Source organism: Eretmochelys imbricata, chromosome 1 (genome assembly GCF_965152235.1).
Source record: "Eretmochelys imbricata isolate rEreImb1 chromosome 1, rEreImb1.hap1, whole genome shotgun sequence".
Lineage (NCBI taxonomy): Eukaryota > Metazoa > Chordata > Testudines > Cheloniidae > Eretmochelys > Eretmochelys imbricata.
In genome coordinates, this window is record NC_135572.1 from 361,088,717 (window position 1) to 361,106,651 (window position 17,935).

General features: G+C 45.7%; 1 protein-coding gene across 1 annotated transcript in view; it reads right to left on the reverse strand.

The window, feature by feature from the left end:
• Window positions 1–17,935, reverse strand: part of SHANK3 (SH3 and multiple ankyrin repeat domains 3) — a 667,177-nt gene that overhangs the window by 548,017 nt on the left and 101,225 nt on the right. Inside the window, exon 4 of the mRNA XM_077807959.1 lies at window positions 314–422. Within this exon, the coding sequence (XP_077664085.1) occupies window positions 314–422 (109 nt within the window). The remainder of the gene's footprint in view (window positions 1–313; window positions 423–17,935) is intronic.

Here is a 17,935-nt window from a genome sequence, read left to right on the forward strand (position 1 = left end):
GAGAGAACCCTTGGCTGTCCTATGTTTTCATCTAGTCTGACAATTCCAGGCCTCTGTATCTCTCAAAGACAGTCCTTTCCAGCTTAAGAAAACCAGGCTCCAACCCCCGTGAGAAAAACATAATAAAACCATATTGGGACTCTTTGCTAAAGGTCCCTGTAATTCAAAATCCAACTCCCACCTTTCCCCTAACGCCATTTGCTACCCTCTCAAGCAAACTACTACTCCCCCAAAATCCCACTGTATTGCCAAAGCAACCAGCTGCCCGCAACCCTCTTCTGCCATCCCCCATCTCTGAGAAAGCTAGTCTCACCTCCAGTGTCCGGATCATGGAAGTTGGGGTCCAGTCCCTTCTCCAGCAGTCTGCAGACCTTCTCCACATTTAGCATTTGCACGTACTCCATGAACTTCTTCAGATTTGCCTGCAGCCATGACATCCCAGGAAAATACACAACACACAATGTTAACACCCTGTTACTGAAGAAAAAAAGCCACTGGGGGAAACACACCCTTCCTGGAGACCCAAGGTATACTGGAAACAACATCCACCAGAGCCACTGGGGCACATATCCACTCCCAGCACCTTAAACCAGCCAGAGGGCGTACTGCAAATGAGCTACCAGGGACACATTTCCTGCCCCAGAGACTGGAGACAGCTGAAGCGTATCATGGAAGCCAGAGCCACTGGGGCAAATAATTATCTCCCCCTGCCCTCCACCCAAGTCCCCATGAGACACACCTCTACCCTCCTACTAGGTATCTTCTATTCATATACACCACAAAGAGAAACATATACAGTATATACAACTATACAACTGTGACACAGACACACAATAAACTGAAGTCTCAGCAGTTATGTGACTTTTAGCAACAACTTCTCCAGCAAGACCACACACTGCTTGAAACCTAAGGTGACATGCCAGCTTCCTGTTACGCAGCAAAGTCAAACTGATGCATGTAAAACGTATGGCAGATGGCTTTATTTGTATCTCTTGTTTACACTATGTTGTATCCAGACAACATTTTAAAGTGGTATAATCCATCTATCTGCCTCTTGAACTTAACATACTTAAATTAGACAAGATCAGGTTCCTTGAACATTAACTCTTATTGTGAGTTTTTATAACTGGAGTAGCTGTCGCTTTCACTCTCTACTTCATAACTGTGCTTTTATTATTGATGTCACTTTTTGCCGTGGGCCTCCCAAATGGGGCCTGCAATTAGACCTGTTCTCAAGGGGGTTGTCTTTTCTCAGCTGCACATAGGTCCTCCTTTTAGGATTGTGGGTTTTTTTCAATTATAATGTTTAGCAAATATATTTATTTAAGCAAATTCCACACAAATGCGTAGGATACAGAAGTTGCTGATTTGAGAAGACAGCCCCAAGCAGACAGACAGCAGATCTACATGAGCACAACAGAGCTTGAACATGCTCATTCCCCAGCGGGCTTTAGTTCAACTTCCCAGGTTTGTGTGCACAGGAATTTCTTCCTCTGAGACATGTGTTATCAAACCCTGCAATAGCCAGCTTAGATGGAACTGTGCAAGGTCTTTGAGGAAGTGCCTATCACAAAAGAAATAATATTAATAATGATCTGGCTAGTATGAGTCTCAGAAAAAAACCCTGTCTACAGCGATCAAGGAAACCATTCCAGAACTCTGCAAGCAAAGACCAAAAGAGCCCTCATGGCTCCACCAGCAATCAGCACCCCAAACTGGAACCTTTGCTCCTTCAGCATCACCCTCCTTGCTGGAAAGATGGTGGAGGGAAGTCAGCTGGATGCATTCACCAATGCAATAAAGCTTAAAAGTGATCCAGTTTGAAGTGAATCTGCATGGGGCTTTGAACTCAGTTTAAACCAGGATCATAAGTGATTTAGCTAGTCAGTCCAGACAGGGCCAAAGGATATCAAAATATTTTTCTAAAGCTATGCTGGCACCTACAGCAAGCTCCTAAAACCAGCTGAGAACCAGCCCCAGTTCAGCATGAGAAATAAGAGTCCAGGAAAATGAGACCCTGGCAACATAATATACATCTGTTGTTGCTCTCCTTCTGTTGCAAAGTGGGAATGTTCTTTATACTTTCTCTGAAACTGTGTGGGTGCCTCAGTTTCCCCTATGCATTTCTTAAGTATATAGGTGGGGGGATAAGGGTGTGTGATTGTTGCAGAGCCCAAGAGGGCCAGTGTGATGGCATCTACACAGAGAATGGCCAACACCCTGTCTCCTGGCAACTGATGGCCTGGGCCCCTCCCCTACGAAGGTGCCGACTGAAGGTGTTGAGGAACAAAGAGATCAGGCGGCCTCCTGGCCCGGGAAAGAGACAAAGGCCAGATGAGGGGCTGGAGAGTTTCAGTTTGGAGCTGGCTGGGGAAATGGAGGGAGGGCCAGATGGACCTCTGGCCTCCCTGCCCCCCAAGATGGACCTGATTGCGGGGTCCTGGTCTCTGTACCTGCAAGCTCTGTTTTAGACCATGTTCCTGTTGTCTAATAAACCTTCTGTTTTACTGGCTGGCTGAGAGTCCCATCTGACTGCGGAGTGGGGGGGCAGGACCCTCTGGCTTCCCCAGGACCCCGCCTGAGTGGACTCGCTGTGGGAAGCGCATGGAGGGGCAGAGGATGCTGAATGCTCTGAGGTCAGACCCAGGAAGGTGGAAGCTGTGTGAGCTGTTTGCTCGGGAGACAGTCTACTCACAGAGGAGGCTCTCCCAGAGTGTTGACTGGCTTCGTAGGGAGCAGTTCCAGAGCATCGCCCGGGGACGCCATGACACCTTCCTAACAGACACCACAGCAAGTGATGCAGCTCCGAACCTGGGGTAACATTTAAATGCCATTTACCCAATCAACCCCAGTGAGAGGCCGGGGAAGGCACGTAGAGGAGTCCGTTTTACGAGACACCAAAACCTGAAGCTTGAAGAAATCAATGTGCAAGTTCAGTTGCAGCACATTCTGATACTCTGACTGCCGCTGGCAGAGCAACAGAGCAGGGCCACAGACAAGGGCAGAGGAGAGGAATCCCTGGTTTATTAGAGAGTGCTGAACCTGACACCTAATCACCTTACCCTCCGAGTCCAGGTCCCGCCCCAGCTTCCCTGCTTCACAAGAAGCCCCACATTGAGACATCCTCTGATCATCAGCCAAGAAAAAGCAGCCTACGGCAGCAGCTGAAACGAGCACCAAATTAAGCTGAGGAACACAGCGGCTGGCTCACTAAGACATGAGAAGCAGCTCAGAAAGCAAAGAGGATCCAGGTCATTAGGACTGGACGGTGCTGGCAAAGCTTACCAGGATATCATGTTCCTGAGTACACACAGTATGACAGAGTGAGCGGTGCTGGAGAGGAGGACATGGCACCAATTCCTGTATGCCCCAAACTTCCCCTCCTCCTAACAATGGAGGAACACCCCTCAAACCTCACAGGCTCCCCAACATCAGTGAACCATTTCCCGAACATCTCCTCACACCCCAACAGCAAAAGAGAAATAAACCCTCCCAAGCCCCTTCCCAAACATCTTCAAAAAGAAAAGGAGGACTTGTGGCACCTTAGAGACTAACCAATTTATTTGAGCATAAGCTTTCGTGAGCTCCAGCTCACTTCATCGGATGCATTCAGTGGAAAATACAGTGGGGAGATTTATATACACACAGTCTCTAAAGTACACAAGTACTCCTTGTCTTTTTGCGAATACAGACTAACACGGCTGCTACTCTGACACCCAACATCTTCAGATATTTCCACACTGTTACAATATCCTTCCCACGCACAACTTATCCAAACTGTACTAATTTAACTCTGATCACCCAAGGCCCGCACCCTCCAATTTCAAAATATTTCAGTACCTTGCACCAGAACCATCTACCTCTTGTATACACAAATTTGCCTCTAAAGTTTCCCACTGCTGCCCACACTGGGAATGCCCCACAGAAGGAGCACTAGCAGAGAGAAGACGCCAGCCATCACAAGTTTTCTTGTCACTGTGTCGTTAATCCCTCCCCAGGCAGTCCTAAACGCAAAGTAAAAACGGCACGCACACTAGCATTTCTCCTGGTGCTTGCACCCATGGGGCTGAACTGGCGTTAACGAGAGTGGGAAATTGGGGAGAAAAAATAATGTGGCCCCAGGCAAAGGATGTGCACACACATGGTATGATTCCTCAGGAACCTAAGACTGCAATGGCCATTCTTCTGCCTCATCACACTAGAAATATACTCTCCCCGCTCAGTCTCGCCTTGCTGCTGCAGCTCTGTGGGCTTCTCCTGCCCATTGAGACATGTTATTTTGGGTTACCTTCTCCCACAGGCATTAGCAATAGCTTGCACATTTCCAGGCTCCAATCAGACTTTCTTCTTTAACACTTTATTCCACAGGATGGCAGCACACACACAAAAACAGGGCAACAACCCTCCCATTGGAAGCCAGTAATCTTCCACACAGCTGTCTCTTTGTACTCTTCCTGGAGTCTTTGGGAACACAAGAGTGTCTCTTCACTGTGTCTCTTTCCTCTCTAGTCCCAAACAGCTTGAGTCTGCTCTAGTTTCTCCTCACAGGCAGACTTGATTCTTAAATATTAATAAAAAGAAAAGGAGGACTTGTGGCACCTTAGAGACTAACACATTTATTTGCGCATAAGCTTTCATGAGCTACAGCTCACTTCATCGGATGTAGCTCACGAAAGCTTATGTTCAAATACATTTGTTCGTCTCTAAGGTGCCACAAGTACTCCTTTTCTTTTTGTGAATACAGACTAACACAGCTGCTACTCTGAAACCTTAAATATTAATGAGAACATGCCAGATGCATGTTCTTTAATGTCTGGCAAAGGACCCCCATACACCCTTCCAAACCCTTTCCCTCTGCTTTCTTCTCCCTCTCTCTTTCAACCTGCAACCCCATCCAGCTAAGAAGGCTATCACTACAGACCAGAGCTGAAATCCTGCTGCACGGAAGTCCTATGGGAAGACAAAACTCCCATTCATTTCAGTGGTGAAAGATTTCGCCCCAGGATTCTGCATGATGCAATTTCATCAAACGACAGTTTAATATTCACTTTCATCTTAATGTTGATACACTAAAAACGAGGGTCTCACTCCCACCCACTGACCGCAGCAGGATCCAGAACCCAGCACGCTAGTACTAGATCTAGAATCCTGTGCTCTGAGCACAGCAGGATCGAGAGGCAAGCATGATAGTGCTGGATTCATGCACTTCCATCCATTCTCCTGTTCACAGTCTAGACTCCAACAATTCCATCATCCCTTTCACTCCCTTTGTTCCCTGATTCTGTTCCCCACCTCAACTACCAGACAATCTCCACGTCATCCTTCAAATCCCTCCTCAGAACCCACCTCTTTCTATAATCCCAGAAGTGTGCCTCTAATTCACTATGAACAAGTAAAAATTTTAGTGTTTCAGTAAACCATGGTGCTAACGTGATGCATACTGTACCATCCCCATTGCCTGTTTGCTTCTTCCTCTACTCCTGGGTCTATATTTTGTCTGTACGTTGTCCATTCAGACTGCATGTGCCCCCAGGCATAGAATTGTCTTACTCTACCCCTGTAAAGTACCTTCCATGTACTGGGTGCTAATATATTATGGGTTTTTATTTTCACTCTGTCCACACTCTGGGTTTTTTCCAAAAACAAAACACAACACACGGTTCCTGCACAAAGAGTTTCCAATCTAAATGCTGATGTGAGGTGAAGAGAAGGTGACATGCCTTAGGGAAGGGGAGGGCAGGGTCATAACAATATCAGCACAAAGGGATGCAGGTGCCTAAACAGACTATTTTGGTGGTCTAATTAAAGTTTGATTTGTTAATACAGTAATAGTGGTCACTGACTCATCAGATAATAAACCCTCCCTCACTTCGCAGAGAAGAATTCATGCCGTAGGACACTCGCTACAACACAGACAGCCACCAGGTGCAGCGGTTTCAGAGTAGCAGCCGTGCTGGTCTGTATTCGCAAAAAGAAGAGGAGGACTTGTGGCACCTTAGAGACTACTCAATTTATTTGAGCATGAGCTTCCGTGAGCTAGAGCTCACTTAAGCGGATGCATTCAGTGGAAAATACAGTGGGGAGATTTATATACATAGAGAACATGAAAAAATGGGTGTTATCATACACACTGTAAGGAGAGTGATCACTTAAGATGAGCTATTACCAGCAGGAGAGCGGGGGGTGGGGGGGGAGAAGAAAATCTTTTGTAGTGATAATCAAGGTGGGCCATTTCCAACAGTTAACAAGAACGTCTGAGGAACAGTGGGGTGGGGGTGGGAATAAACATGAGAAAATAGTTTTACTTTGTGTAATGACTCATCCACTCCCAGTCTCTATTCAAGACTAATTTGAGAGGGAGCAGCTCACTAGTGACATGTTAAAGGTAAGAATTGTTAAGATATAGGAAAACGCTAGCTCCTTTCAGACCCTCACCACAGGCTGCAAATTCTCAGCGGCAGAAGGATTCTTCTCTGATTGCATGGTGTCCTGTGTTTGGAACAAAAAGTGCAAGAACTTTTCACCAGACTCCTGCTGCAGAGCTTAAAGTGCAGCATGAACTGGGGTTTTGAGGTTCATGATACCATTACACCCACTTTTTTTCCTGAATAACTTTGAGATCTGTGCTGGCAACCTTCAGAGCACAGATCAAGATTATCCAGTTTTAACTGGGACAACATATGTCTTGAGAAACCTCTCTCTTCTGAGTAACCTGTTTCTTTTCTACTGAGGAAAATAAAAAAGATCCAAGAAGTGAACATAGCTGTTTTTTCCTAAGGTGTATCTTGTCACATTGGTCAGGAGTTGGGCCCGGTCAGATACTGGAGATCAGAGCCCAAGACATGCCAGAGGACAAACCAGGAGGCAGGCAGGGTCAGGTTACCAGCAGATCAGCAGCAGGCAATAGGAGCAGGTATTCCAGGGAAAGGAGTCTGAAGCAGGATGAACCCCGTTGCATGGACAAAATTCTGTTCCTGTGCTGGGTTTAAATAGGAGCTGTGAACCAATCAGGACCTCCAGCATTCCGGCAATCAGCTCCCAGTACTGGGGTCCTCTGTCAGAGTTCAACTCCTATTCCGACAACACGTTGGGGAGTACTAGCTCCAAAGCACCTATGTGGCCCAGGGTTCAAGACCCCGAGTCCCTGACACATGTTCTATCAGCAGTCACTAGCTGTAATCTGGGAGAATCCGTGCTTGCTAAATATACATGTGGGCAGGGTCTGCTGCTGGCCTAGATGGGGAGAGAGCAGGCTGTGTGGGCCAAGACAAGAAGCAGAGGGACAGGGAAGGATTCAAAGCGAATCATTCTGTTGTCGTCACACATAAAAATACACGTGTTTTTATTAATAAGACACTCGACAGAAAACAGGGAAATCATTCTCAGCACTCATCTGCTGCTTCACTGGAGAGACAGATTGCACACACCAGGCACAACAGCACTCTGAGCTGCTCTGCCAAGTGATTCTTCAATGCAGCTACATGTAACCCCAATTTACTCTCAGAAGTGTTGCTGTTCTAGCATTAATTTTGCAAGTAAAGAATTAAATCCATCAGATCCTTGGCTCTCTGCTCTGTGAGCCCAGGTCTGCTTCCTAATTGGACTGGGAGTCTTCATGGTTAGAAGAGCTGGCTCATAAAATACGAGTAGTAGGAAACCATTGGAAAGTTACAATTTCCATTAGAAAGCAAGAAAGGAATTGGTGAGGGAAGAAGCTGCAGTGCTGCTGGGCAAGGGAACAGCACTGGGGCTTTAGATCATGCCGAAGACATTTATTTACTGTGACAAAATTTCCTGCTCTACCTTGGTGGGTCTTGCGCTTATTGGTGGATTTGCTCGCCTTGGAGCTTCACGGCAGCCCTCAGCTTGGCCATTTTTCTAAACTCACAGACCAGGTCGACTCCTCCTCCTGTGTCTGACCAAGAGTTGGGAGGATTTGGGGGGAATCCGGGCCTGCCCTCTACTCCAGGTTCCAGCCCAGGGCCCTGTGGAATGCAGCTGTCTAGAGTGCCCCCTGGAACAGCTGGGCGACAGCTACAACTCCCTGGGCTACTTCCCCATGGCCTCCTCCCAACACCTTCCTTATCCACACCATAGGACCTTCCTCCTGATGTCTGATAATGCTTGTACACCTCAGTCCTCCAACAGTCCGCGTTCTCACTCTCAGCTCTTAGTGCCTCTTGCTCCCAGCTCCTCACACACACACACCACAAACTGAAGTGAGCTCCTTTTTAAACCCAGGTGCCCTCATTAGCCTGCCTTAATTGATTCTAGCAGCTTCTTGATTGGCTGCAGGTGTTCTAATCAGCCTGTCTTAATTGTCTCCAGAAGGTTCCTGATTGTTCTGGAGCCTTCCCTGTTACCTTACCCAGGGAAAAGGGACCTACTTAGCCTACTTCTATTACTCTCCCATAGCCATCTGGCCCGACCCTGTCACATTACTTACATAGTAATTTGAAAAAAGATGCAGGAGTGAGCGTAACAAAGAACAGGGATGAGGGTTACAATATGAAGATCACTTAGAATCATAGAATATCAGGGTTGGAAGGGACCTCAGGAGGTCATCTAGTCCAACCCTCTGCTCAAAGCAGGACCAATCCCCAATTAAATCATCCCCGGCAGGGTTTTGTCAAGCCTGACCTTAAAAACACTTGATTGCACAGTTTAGTCACTCAACTTGCTGGTTCAGAACCATTTGATTATTGACAGTTACTCAACACTCCCCATTACAAGACCCTTTTTTCAGTTACTTATATCTTCGCCACCTTTACCCATTCGGAGTGAAGTTTTCCATGACAGGTGCCTGCCTCAAGCTGAATTGGGGGTATGTGTGTGGTGGGGGTTGGGTTTCAGCTAAAACAAACCAGCTGTTTCTGAGAATGATGTTGGGGGAAAATATATAGTTTTAGCCATGTTAAAAAAGCCTCTTACAATCGTTTCTCTGAGAACATCCACCAGCCCCCTGCTTTGGCGCAAACACATGAAATTTGGGGTGGTTTTTGCGTCAAGGATGTGCCTCTTGCCGTCTCCAAGAAAACTCACCAAAGTGTGCCCAAGTTATAAGCCTCTGAAAAATCACAATTTGCACAGTCTCAGTAGAAATTTGTTAGTTTGGCAGCTAAATTCTCTGAAGATTTTGCCTGCATTGAGCATGCTCCATCCCCTCACAACTCCTAAGTGCTGACCTTGGGTGGAGGGGCGGAGATGGACTTTCCAGGCAATTGCTGGTCCAGGCCACTCTGGGCTGCTATAGCACTGGGCACAGAATTGAGAGCAGAAGTCTGTCTTTCCTCTGTGCTCCCTCTGCTAGCATCAGGCAGGGGGGAGAAGGAAAGAAGCAGCCTGATTCTAAAGCAGACAGATGAGAACAGGGGAGCTTGGAGGAGGGGAAGGGGAGGAGCAGAGGGGGACAGAATATAGGGGATGGGGGGTAGGAATAAAGGAGGAGAGAGGCAGGAGAAAAGGGAGGGGGAGCAGGGCAGGAGCTAGGGATAGGGAGGATAGGAGTGGCAGGGAAAATGGGCAAGAGCTGGGCAGGGAGTGAAGACAGGAACTGAGGGCAGCTGGAGGAAGAATCAGGCATGGAGTGAACAGGGGCAGGATGTGGGACAGGAGCAGCCTGATAGGGAGAACCTGGGGATGAACAGGGACAGAGGGCTTGTAGCCACTAGAGAACGCTCCCCTACCAAAGGCTCTAGTGCATTCAGTTTTTCTTGAGTTTCAGCATTCCTTTGATGTCTAGCAAATAGCTAGGAAACTGGCAAAATGTCTCTCAGTGGCCAGTGGTGAATTAATGATTTTGCCGCCCCTAGGCCCTGAAATAATTGCCACCCCCACCCCCCATATGAACTTTTTTTCCTTTTTTTTACAAATTCATTTGAACTAAAATGAATTTAAATATCATTAAAAAAATGAACATTTACAAGTTTTATTATAAAGAAAATTACAAGTACAGTGGACCCTCACTTGAACGCACGTCTGTATAGCGCGATTTCACTTATAGCGCGGGACCGCACATGGATCCAAAACCCCGCGTTGAAGCGGGGGTCTGGTGTATAACAAATATTTATTTTTTATTTTATGTAAATACAATAAAAGAAATAAAAGTATGTGAGTAGTAAGTAATTACATTTGTTTACGCCTACACCTTTGAGTGGCAAACTTATTAATTAATTCTGTATAATCTAGAGAAGTTGTTAGATCCTTTTCAATTGTCAGGAGAGAAAGGTATTTACTTTTTCTTCACTGAGATTAGCCCTCAAATAGTTTTTCACCTTTTTAATGCCGAAAATGATCGTTCCGCTGAACAGTTTATAGCAGTGTACAAACGAACATTCGGAAGGCAATATCAATATTTGGATATACTGAATGAATGTTTCAATTTCCAAGAAGGCTGCAATATCTTAAAATTGACTTCTTTTCATTTTCAGGAATTTCTACACCTTCCAAATATGATCGAAAATGTAGACACTCATTCACGAATGATTCTTCCAAAACTCCTTGGTAGCATAGCTGTAATTTTTTAGCGTGAACTGTTATATCTGTTGTTGACGTATTGGTAATGTTACAGAGAAACTGAAATCTGCCATAAATTTCTTGATACGCATTACTTCTGCGTTTTAATTCAGAGCATACAAGGTCTAGTGTTGTTAAAAAGGTATCTACTTTAAATTTATCTCTACCACACATTTCCACTTCAACTTCACATGTCTCATCAGATTGAAGTTTACACTTTCTTTTTCGCCTTGGGTCAAATTCGTTGTCTTCAATTTCAGATTTTTCTTTCGCTGTCTCTTCGTACGTATCAAACAAGTCCCATATAGAGTAAATGCATCCTATTAGTGAGTTGTGGAGTTCTACAACTGTCTGTATATCAGTATAAACATTTTGCAGTTTTGGGCTAGTTATGTGAAATCTTTCCAAGAGTGAGCTCCAAAATACAGCCATAAAAGCTGCCTCAAGTCGATCGAGTTTTCTCTGCAGGCCTGTAGCTTCATTACGAGTAACAGGTTTCTCAGTAGCATCTTCCTTTATTGTATTTAAGGCTTTAATTATAGCATTCCAGTTTTCACTCAAATTATGACAAGCTTCCACTTGAGATGACCATCGAGTCTTAGAAAGTCTTTTTATTACTTTACTGCCTGGCTTCAAATTAGATAGTAAAATCTCTCACCGGTGAGTAGAGGCAGAAAAAAATGAATAAAGATGTTGGACAGTTGAGAAAAATGAACATGCTTCTTGACAACTTTTCGCTGCACATACTCCAACCAGATTTAAAGAATGTGCAGAGCAAGGCACATACACAGCAAAAGGATTTATATTCTTTATTCTTGCTTGCAACCCGCTATATACACCAGACACATTAGTGGCATTGTCATACGACTGGCCACGGCAGTCTGCGATATCTAATCCATTACAATTCAAAGTTGAAAGTACAGCATCAGCTAACTGTTCTGACTTGTGGCTAGTATTTGGTAAAAAACAAAGAAACCGGTCTACATCATCATTTACATATCTCAGTATAAAAGCCAATTAATCAACATGAGAGATGTCAGGAGTTGAGTCAAAACTTATCGAGAAATAATTTGTCTTCTTTTACTTCTTTAATAATATTTGAGATCACATTTGAAGCCATCAATTTTATAAATTCATTATATATATAGGATGAAAGATACATTACCTCGACCTTCATTTCCGTAACGTGCAATGTGATTTGCTAGAAATGGATCAAATTCTGTGACAAGCTCAAGGGCCATCATGTAATTGCCATTATAAGGTGATCCAAATTTTTCCACCTTACCTCCAAATGCAAGTCTTCTGCTTGACAGTTTCTTTACCACTGCTACAATCCTCTTCAACACATTTCTCCAATAAATAATGTCTTCTTCCATTTGAAATTTGTATAAATTCTTCTGGATATCTTGTCTCTCTTCACCATTGTCAGTACACATGTTTTATGTTCAGTCGAATTTTCATGTTCACGTAGTCGAGCTGATATGTTTTTCCAGTCATGGTATCCACTCGTCGCCAGACTTGAGATCCCTCCGAATAATCGACATGGGGCACAAAACACGGCTCCTTTGCTCTCCGAATATACAAGATATTACTGTAGCTTTACTTCACTGTTTAAAAGATGTCGTTCAAACACATTTTTTGTTTGAACACGCATTTTATCAGTATATTGTCTTTTTGAGTTAGTAAAATCACTATCAATATTTTGTTTAATATCATGCGTTGATAAATACTCAATTGTAGCATCATTCAACGTCCATTGGGCCAGGTCATCACTTATGGTAGATATTTCAATGTCAGATTGACATAATTCGCAAATCTCTGCAGTATTGTCAAAGATATCCAGATCAACATGATTCCCGGTAGTCTCTGATATGCTAGTATTTGGAGCATTTTCTTCAACACTAACCGCAGCCGGAATTTCTTCCTTAGTTTCACTATGTACTTTAATCACATCAATATTTCCAATATCAACACCAATATTTTCACTTTTAACTTCACTACTGCTTTCAAGTATTTTTTCTGTCTCACTGTCGACACTAACTGATACAACAAAGGAATCCAGTTTGCGCATTTTTGCTATCATTTCATTTTCCCTTTCTTTCTTTTGTATAGCATTTTTTTTTTAACTAAGAACCGCTTAATTTCTTCCTTCCGGTCATATTGTTAATGCTTAGGATTGTCACGAGCATGTTCTTTACTAAATCGCATTGCATCGCGGCGCACTGTCGTGGGTGGTTTCAATATGCGCTATGATTGGTAGAATTGCGGCGCGCGTCACTGATGCCACGATTACAAAAATGCTGCTATTAAAAATTTGCCGCCCCTGCAAATTTGTCGGCCTAGGCGATAATATGCCGCTGTCAGTGGCAGGTCCACAGAGACGATAACAATGTGCTTCTGCTACTCAGTTACTCTGTTAGCTAGAGTGGTAGAGACCTGTGCTGTGCCTGCAAAGATCGCCATCCAGCTCATCGCCCAAGTGGAGGGTCAGTATGGCTTCATCTGGTGCATTTTTTATTTTAAAATTTGACTTTTAAAAATATAAAACAAAAATTGCATCCAAGGAAACTACATTAAAAGTCCAGCACTCAAAAGTTAGGAAATGCCAGAATTCAGGTTGCTCGGGCAGATGTTTGTAAGAGAAATAACCTCCATTTCTGTGTGTGTTCCACATGTGGGATGCAAGCCAGTTTGTAGCCAGAATCCCAGTTAGAAATCCTCTGAGACGATATAGCTTGACAACAGGATCTCTCTGCTATTGCGAAGAAGAGTCTTGGAGACTTCCTGATGTGTTTGATTGTTTGCAGGTAAAAGGCCACTGTATGCCTCAGGTCGAGGGAGTGAAGTCTCTTCAGACAAAGTGTGGGTTCTGAGAAAAGAACAGGCAAGTGAATACACTGGTTAAGGTGGAATTCGGAGATCGCCTTGGGTAGAAATTTAGGTTGAAGGCAAAGGGATACTTTGTCCTTGTGAAATACCCTAAAGGAGGGGTCCTTCATGAGGCCTGGCTGAAGTGATGGCCACTAGAAATGCCACCATCATGGATAGGTGGGACATGGAACATGTCGCTAAGGGTTCAAACGGAGGACCAACAAGTTTTGAAAACACAAGGTTACCCTTGTTGACCCTTGCGCAATAGGGATTCTGCTTCCTGATGAAGCACCACCTCATGAGAGTGGTCCCCAAAGGGGGACCAGGAAGTGCGTTTGTGAGGAGGGAGGGAGAGGAATTCTTTGCAGCATCCCTGATGGACAATCTCCAAGACCCAACTGTCCGTTGTGATTGGTTCCCAGTTGCGGGTGAACAGAGTGAGACGGCCTCCAAAGGTGACAGAAGAAGGGGCAGATAGCATCAGAGATGGCAAATAGGTCTCAACTAAAACGTCAAAAGCGGTTGCTAGCAGTGGGCTGGGAATGGGTCACTGACGTGGTAGTAGAGGAGGGAAAAAAAAAGGGTCTCAGTCTTCTTTTTGCTTATGCGGAGGCTCAGCAGGATACTGGTAGTAGAACAAAGGAGGAGGAGGCGGACAAGTAGGCTGTCTTGGTTGAAAGGTTTGCCTTTGGTGCATCCTCCTTGGGACTGGTGTGTAGATCCACAGGGAGCAAAGGTTTCAGAGTAGCAGCCGTGTTAGTCTGTATCCGCAAAAAGAAAAGGAGTACTTGTGGCACCTTAGAGACTAACAAATTTATTTGAGCATAAGTTTTCGTGAGCTACAGCTCACTTCATCAGATGCATGGGTAGACTTTGATGACTCCCTCCACTCTTTAAAGGATTCAGTCTTCTCATTAAAGTTGCTGGACTCATCAAAGAGAAGGTCTTCGTGTAGTGGGGCAGCTGCCCCACTCCCACAGAACAGGGGTTGAAAGCAGCCATAGAGAGTGCTGCAGCTGGGAAAAGCAGCCAAGTTAGGCCAGAGCTGGCCCTACAAAAGGGCTGTGAGCCAGGAGCTGAGAGAGTCTCTCTCTAGCTGTGGAGAGAGAAGGAGCTGGCTGTCTGGAAGAAAAGGGTACCTGGAGTGGAGCAGGGCTGGGGAAAGGCCAGAGGAGCTAGGAAGCTCCAGCCTGGCAACTCCCCAGGCTGAGGCCTTGCTAAAGGCCAAAGAAAGTACTGGGGTTGCAGAGGTACAGTCTGGGGATAGGAAGAGGCAACTGGTCCAAAACCCCCTTGCCAGTAATGAGTGGTTTACAGACTGCAGTCTGCCTCAGTGAGCGGGGGCTAGATGATGACTGGCAGTAGCCACTGAGGCAAGGTGGGGTAGAGGGTTGGGGGTTCCCCTGGGAGGGAAAACCCAGACTGTGGCAGAACCCCAGGGTAAAGGGCACCAGGATCTGGGGGGAGATATGGGGCCTGATTCAAGCGAGACATTGGCCAGCAGAGGGTGCTCCAGAGCTGGTGAAGTGCTAATTCCCAAGACGACCAGCTGGAGGTGCCGTGCAGGTGAGTCATTGCTTCGCTACACTTGGATACTGTTTTGCACCTCCCTGGGGAAGTCCAAGGATTGCAAACACAAATCCCACCTCATTACAATACCCATGGCCAAACTTCTGGATGCTGTATCTGCTGCATCAACTGCAGCCCGAAGAGCCATTTTTGCCAACAGTCTGTCCTCCTCTAAACGGGAAAGGAACTGGGTACTGTCCTCAGCAGAGAGTTTGTCCTAAGAGGCCGCCAGCCTGAAGTAGTTATTAAAGTCCTCCTTGGATAGCAGGGCCTGGTAACTGGCAATGAGGAATTGCAACCTGCAGAGGAGAAGACTTTTCTCCCCTGAGGTCGAGTCTCTTGGAGCCCTTGTCTGATGAGGTAGGCCTCAGGTACTGCAACCTATTTCGTTCCACAGCAGCCTGTACCACTAGGGAGCTTGGTGAGAGAAGAGAAATTCAGCTCCCTTTGCTAGAACAAAACAGCACTTCTCAGTCCTCTGAGGTGTGGGGGCACAGGACGCTGCGGTGTGCCAGACCCATCTCACCAGTTCCATTATGGCCTCATTAACTGAGAGGGCTACCTTACTTGGGCCCTGAGGCTGCAGAATGTCCAACAGTCAATGGTGTGGGTCTTGGACTTCCTCCAGAGATATAAGGAGATTGTTAGCCACTCTTCGTAATATGTCCTAGTATTGCTTGTAGTCATCTGGTGGGGATGGGGAGGAAGGAGAGACTGTCTCATCTGGGAAAGAGGAGGCAATTCCCATCAGAATCGTTGGTACCTGCAGTTCCAGTTCAACATCCACCTCATCCTCAGACACTGATGGAACAGGCTGTTGACATATGGGAGAAGAATGGGAAAGACTCCTGGGTGGGTCCCGGACATCTGGTATAGGGATCCCACAGCCCACAATGAAGCCAAAAAGAGGGGCCAACCATTTGGTGGGGAATCCATGGCATCAGAAACCATCAGTCCCTAGGGAGGTCATGCCCATAAGGGTAGCGACTGTAATTCCTGGATCGCCTGCCCAGGTTTGGCTTTCTCTATGGAGATGAAGGAGTGACGGCTCATCAGATTGATCCAAAGTCAGTACCGGGGCAGTCCTGCCTTCCGGTTGTAAGTGAAATGGTTCCTGGGAAACTGAAGTAGCATCATCTTCCAGTGTAGTAATGTCCCCCAGGAGGGCTGGGCTAGAGAAGAGGGGAGGCTGCAGGTGGAAAAGAAAGATAGCCTCTGGTGCCATGTAGGTCTCTGTATGCCCCAACATGCGAAGGGTTTTCAATGACTGGCATCAACAATACTGGAGCATCTTTAGTCATGGTGCATTCCTTGGGCAGACGAATTGGTACCACAGTGTCTGGAGTCGCACCCATTGACAGATGACGGTCCTTATGCTTTGGTATTCGAATCACCAACGGAACCAGTGGATCCTTCTTCCTGCACATTTTCCTTTCCAGTCTGGGTTTATCTTTACAGAACCAGTTCCTTAATATCTGTGTGTAAGGGCTTGCCCAACCTCGATGGGCTTGGGGAAGGAGTGCATCTCTTATGGACAGTTCTTGATAGAGAGCTCTCCTTTTGCCCATGAGAGCGTTCCTTGCCTTCATGAGAGGCTCTGGAGGAGGCTTAGAAACCAAGGGATCAAGCACATGATCAGAGGGGCACTGTTTGTTTGGTGAGGCTCATGTACAGGGAGGTCTCCCTGGCCCACATCGGAGAGGACCCTCGTGGTCTTCTGCATTAAATGTTTTCCAAGCTGAAGTTCATGGGCTTTGCAAGCTCTCACTGGAAACAAACAACAAATGTTGTACTTCATCGAAATATGTGTCTCACCCAGAGAGTAGAGGCAGCTTTGGTGTTTGTTGCTGACAGAGAAGGATCTAGGGCAGGAGACGCAGTTTTTGAAGCCCATGACTCTGGGCATCGTTCCCAACTGCAGGAAGGCAATTCCTGGTCCAAGGAAACAAACTAAACTAACTATACTAAAAACTAACTGTACTAGGCTAAAAGAATAACTATTTACAATCTTATTTACAGGATTTTCTGACAGGCTGAAGCAAGAGAGGACTCTGGATCCCAGCTCCGATCATGCAGCAGTAAGAAGAACTTAGGGGGCGTCGACCCGCACTGTTTCTTCTACTCTCACTTGGGAGTACGAGGAGATCTACTGCGTGTGTGCAGGCCAATGGACACTGCTTGCTAAAATCTCTGGACTCTGGTGCTTGGGATGCATGCATACCCATTTGTGGAATACACATAGAGATCAGCACTTGAAGAAGGCTTCAAGAGATCCATGTTTAGAACTTTTAGAACACCACAACAGCACTCACAAGTCTATTGAAACACCGGTACAGAGACACATGGCAGAAGAGCAAATACCTTAGGGCCAAGATCTAATAAGTCCCTTCAGGGACCGAAAATTAACCCTGACATAATTACAAAAGAATTATGCACCAAAAAACAGAAGAGAGATGACAAGAATGCCAAACAGTTAATCTCATTCCATGTGGGAGAGAATACTAGGCCCCAAACAGGAAGCATCTGGCAGCCTACAAAGTAAACAGCTATACCCTCCTCACCAGCTTACACCATAACTACCCCTGAGCGTCAGTCCCAAAGGAGGAATGGAAGACATCTAAATGAAACGAAGGAAGATGCTGGCTTTGTTCCTTGAAGGCATTCAAAATGCTATAGAAGTGCTCATGCACTGACAGAAGTAGAACATCCCCACACAGTCACAGACAATTGAGTAGTAGCAAATGCAGGCTCCAACTCGCAGATTCACCTCAGTGGCTGAACAAACCACAGCAGAAGGAACTGTTCTGGAAATAAGAAAGGGCTATGAGATCAGAAGCCAGAGATTCAAAGATGGTATTTGTCAACATACCTCCAATAAAAGGAAGAATATTCCTCTCACCTGTCAGGGAGTTCAGGTCATCTAACATGACTTCTCCATTGGTGTATTTTGTTAATTGCCTGTATTCATTTGTGATTGTTG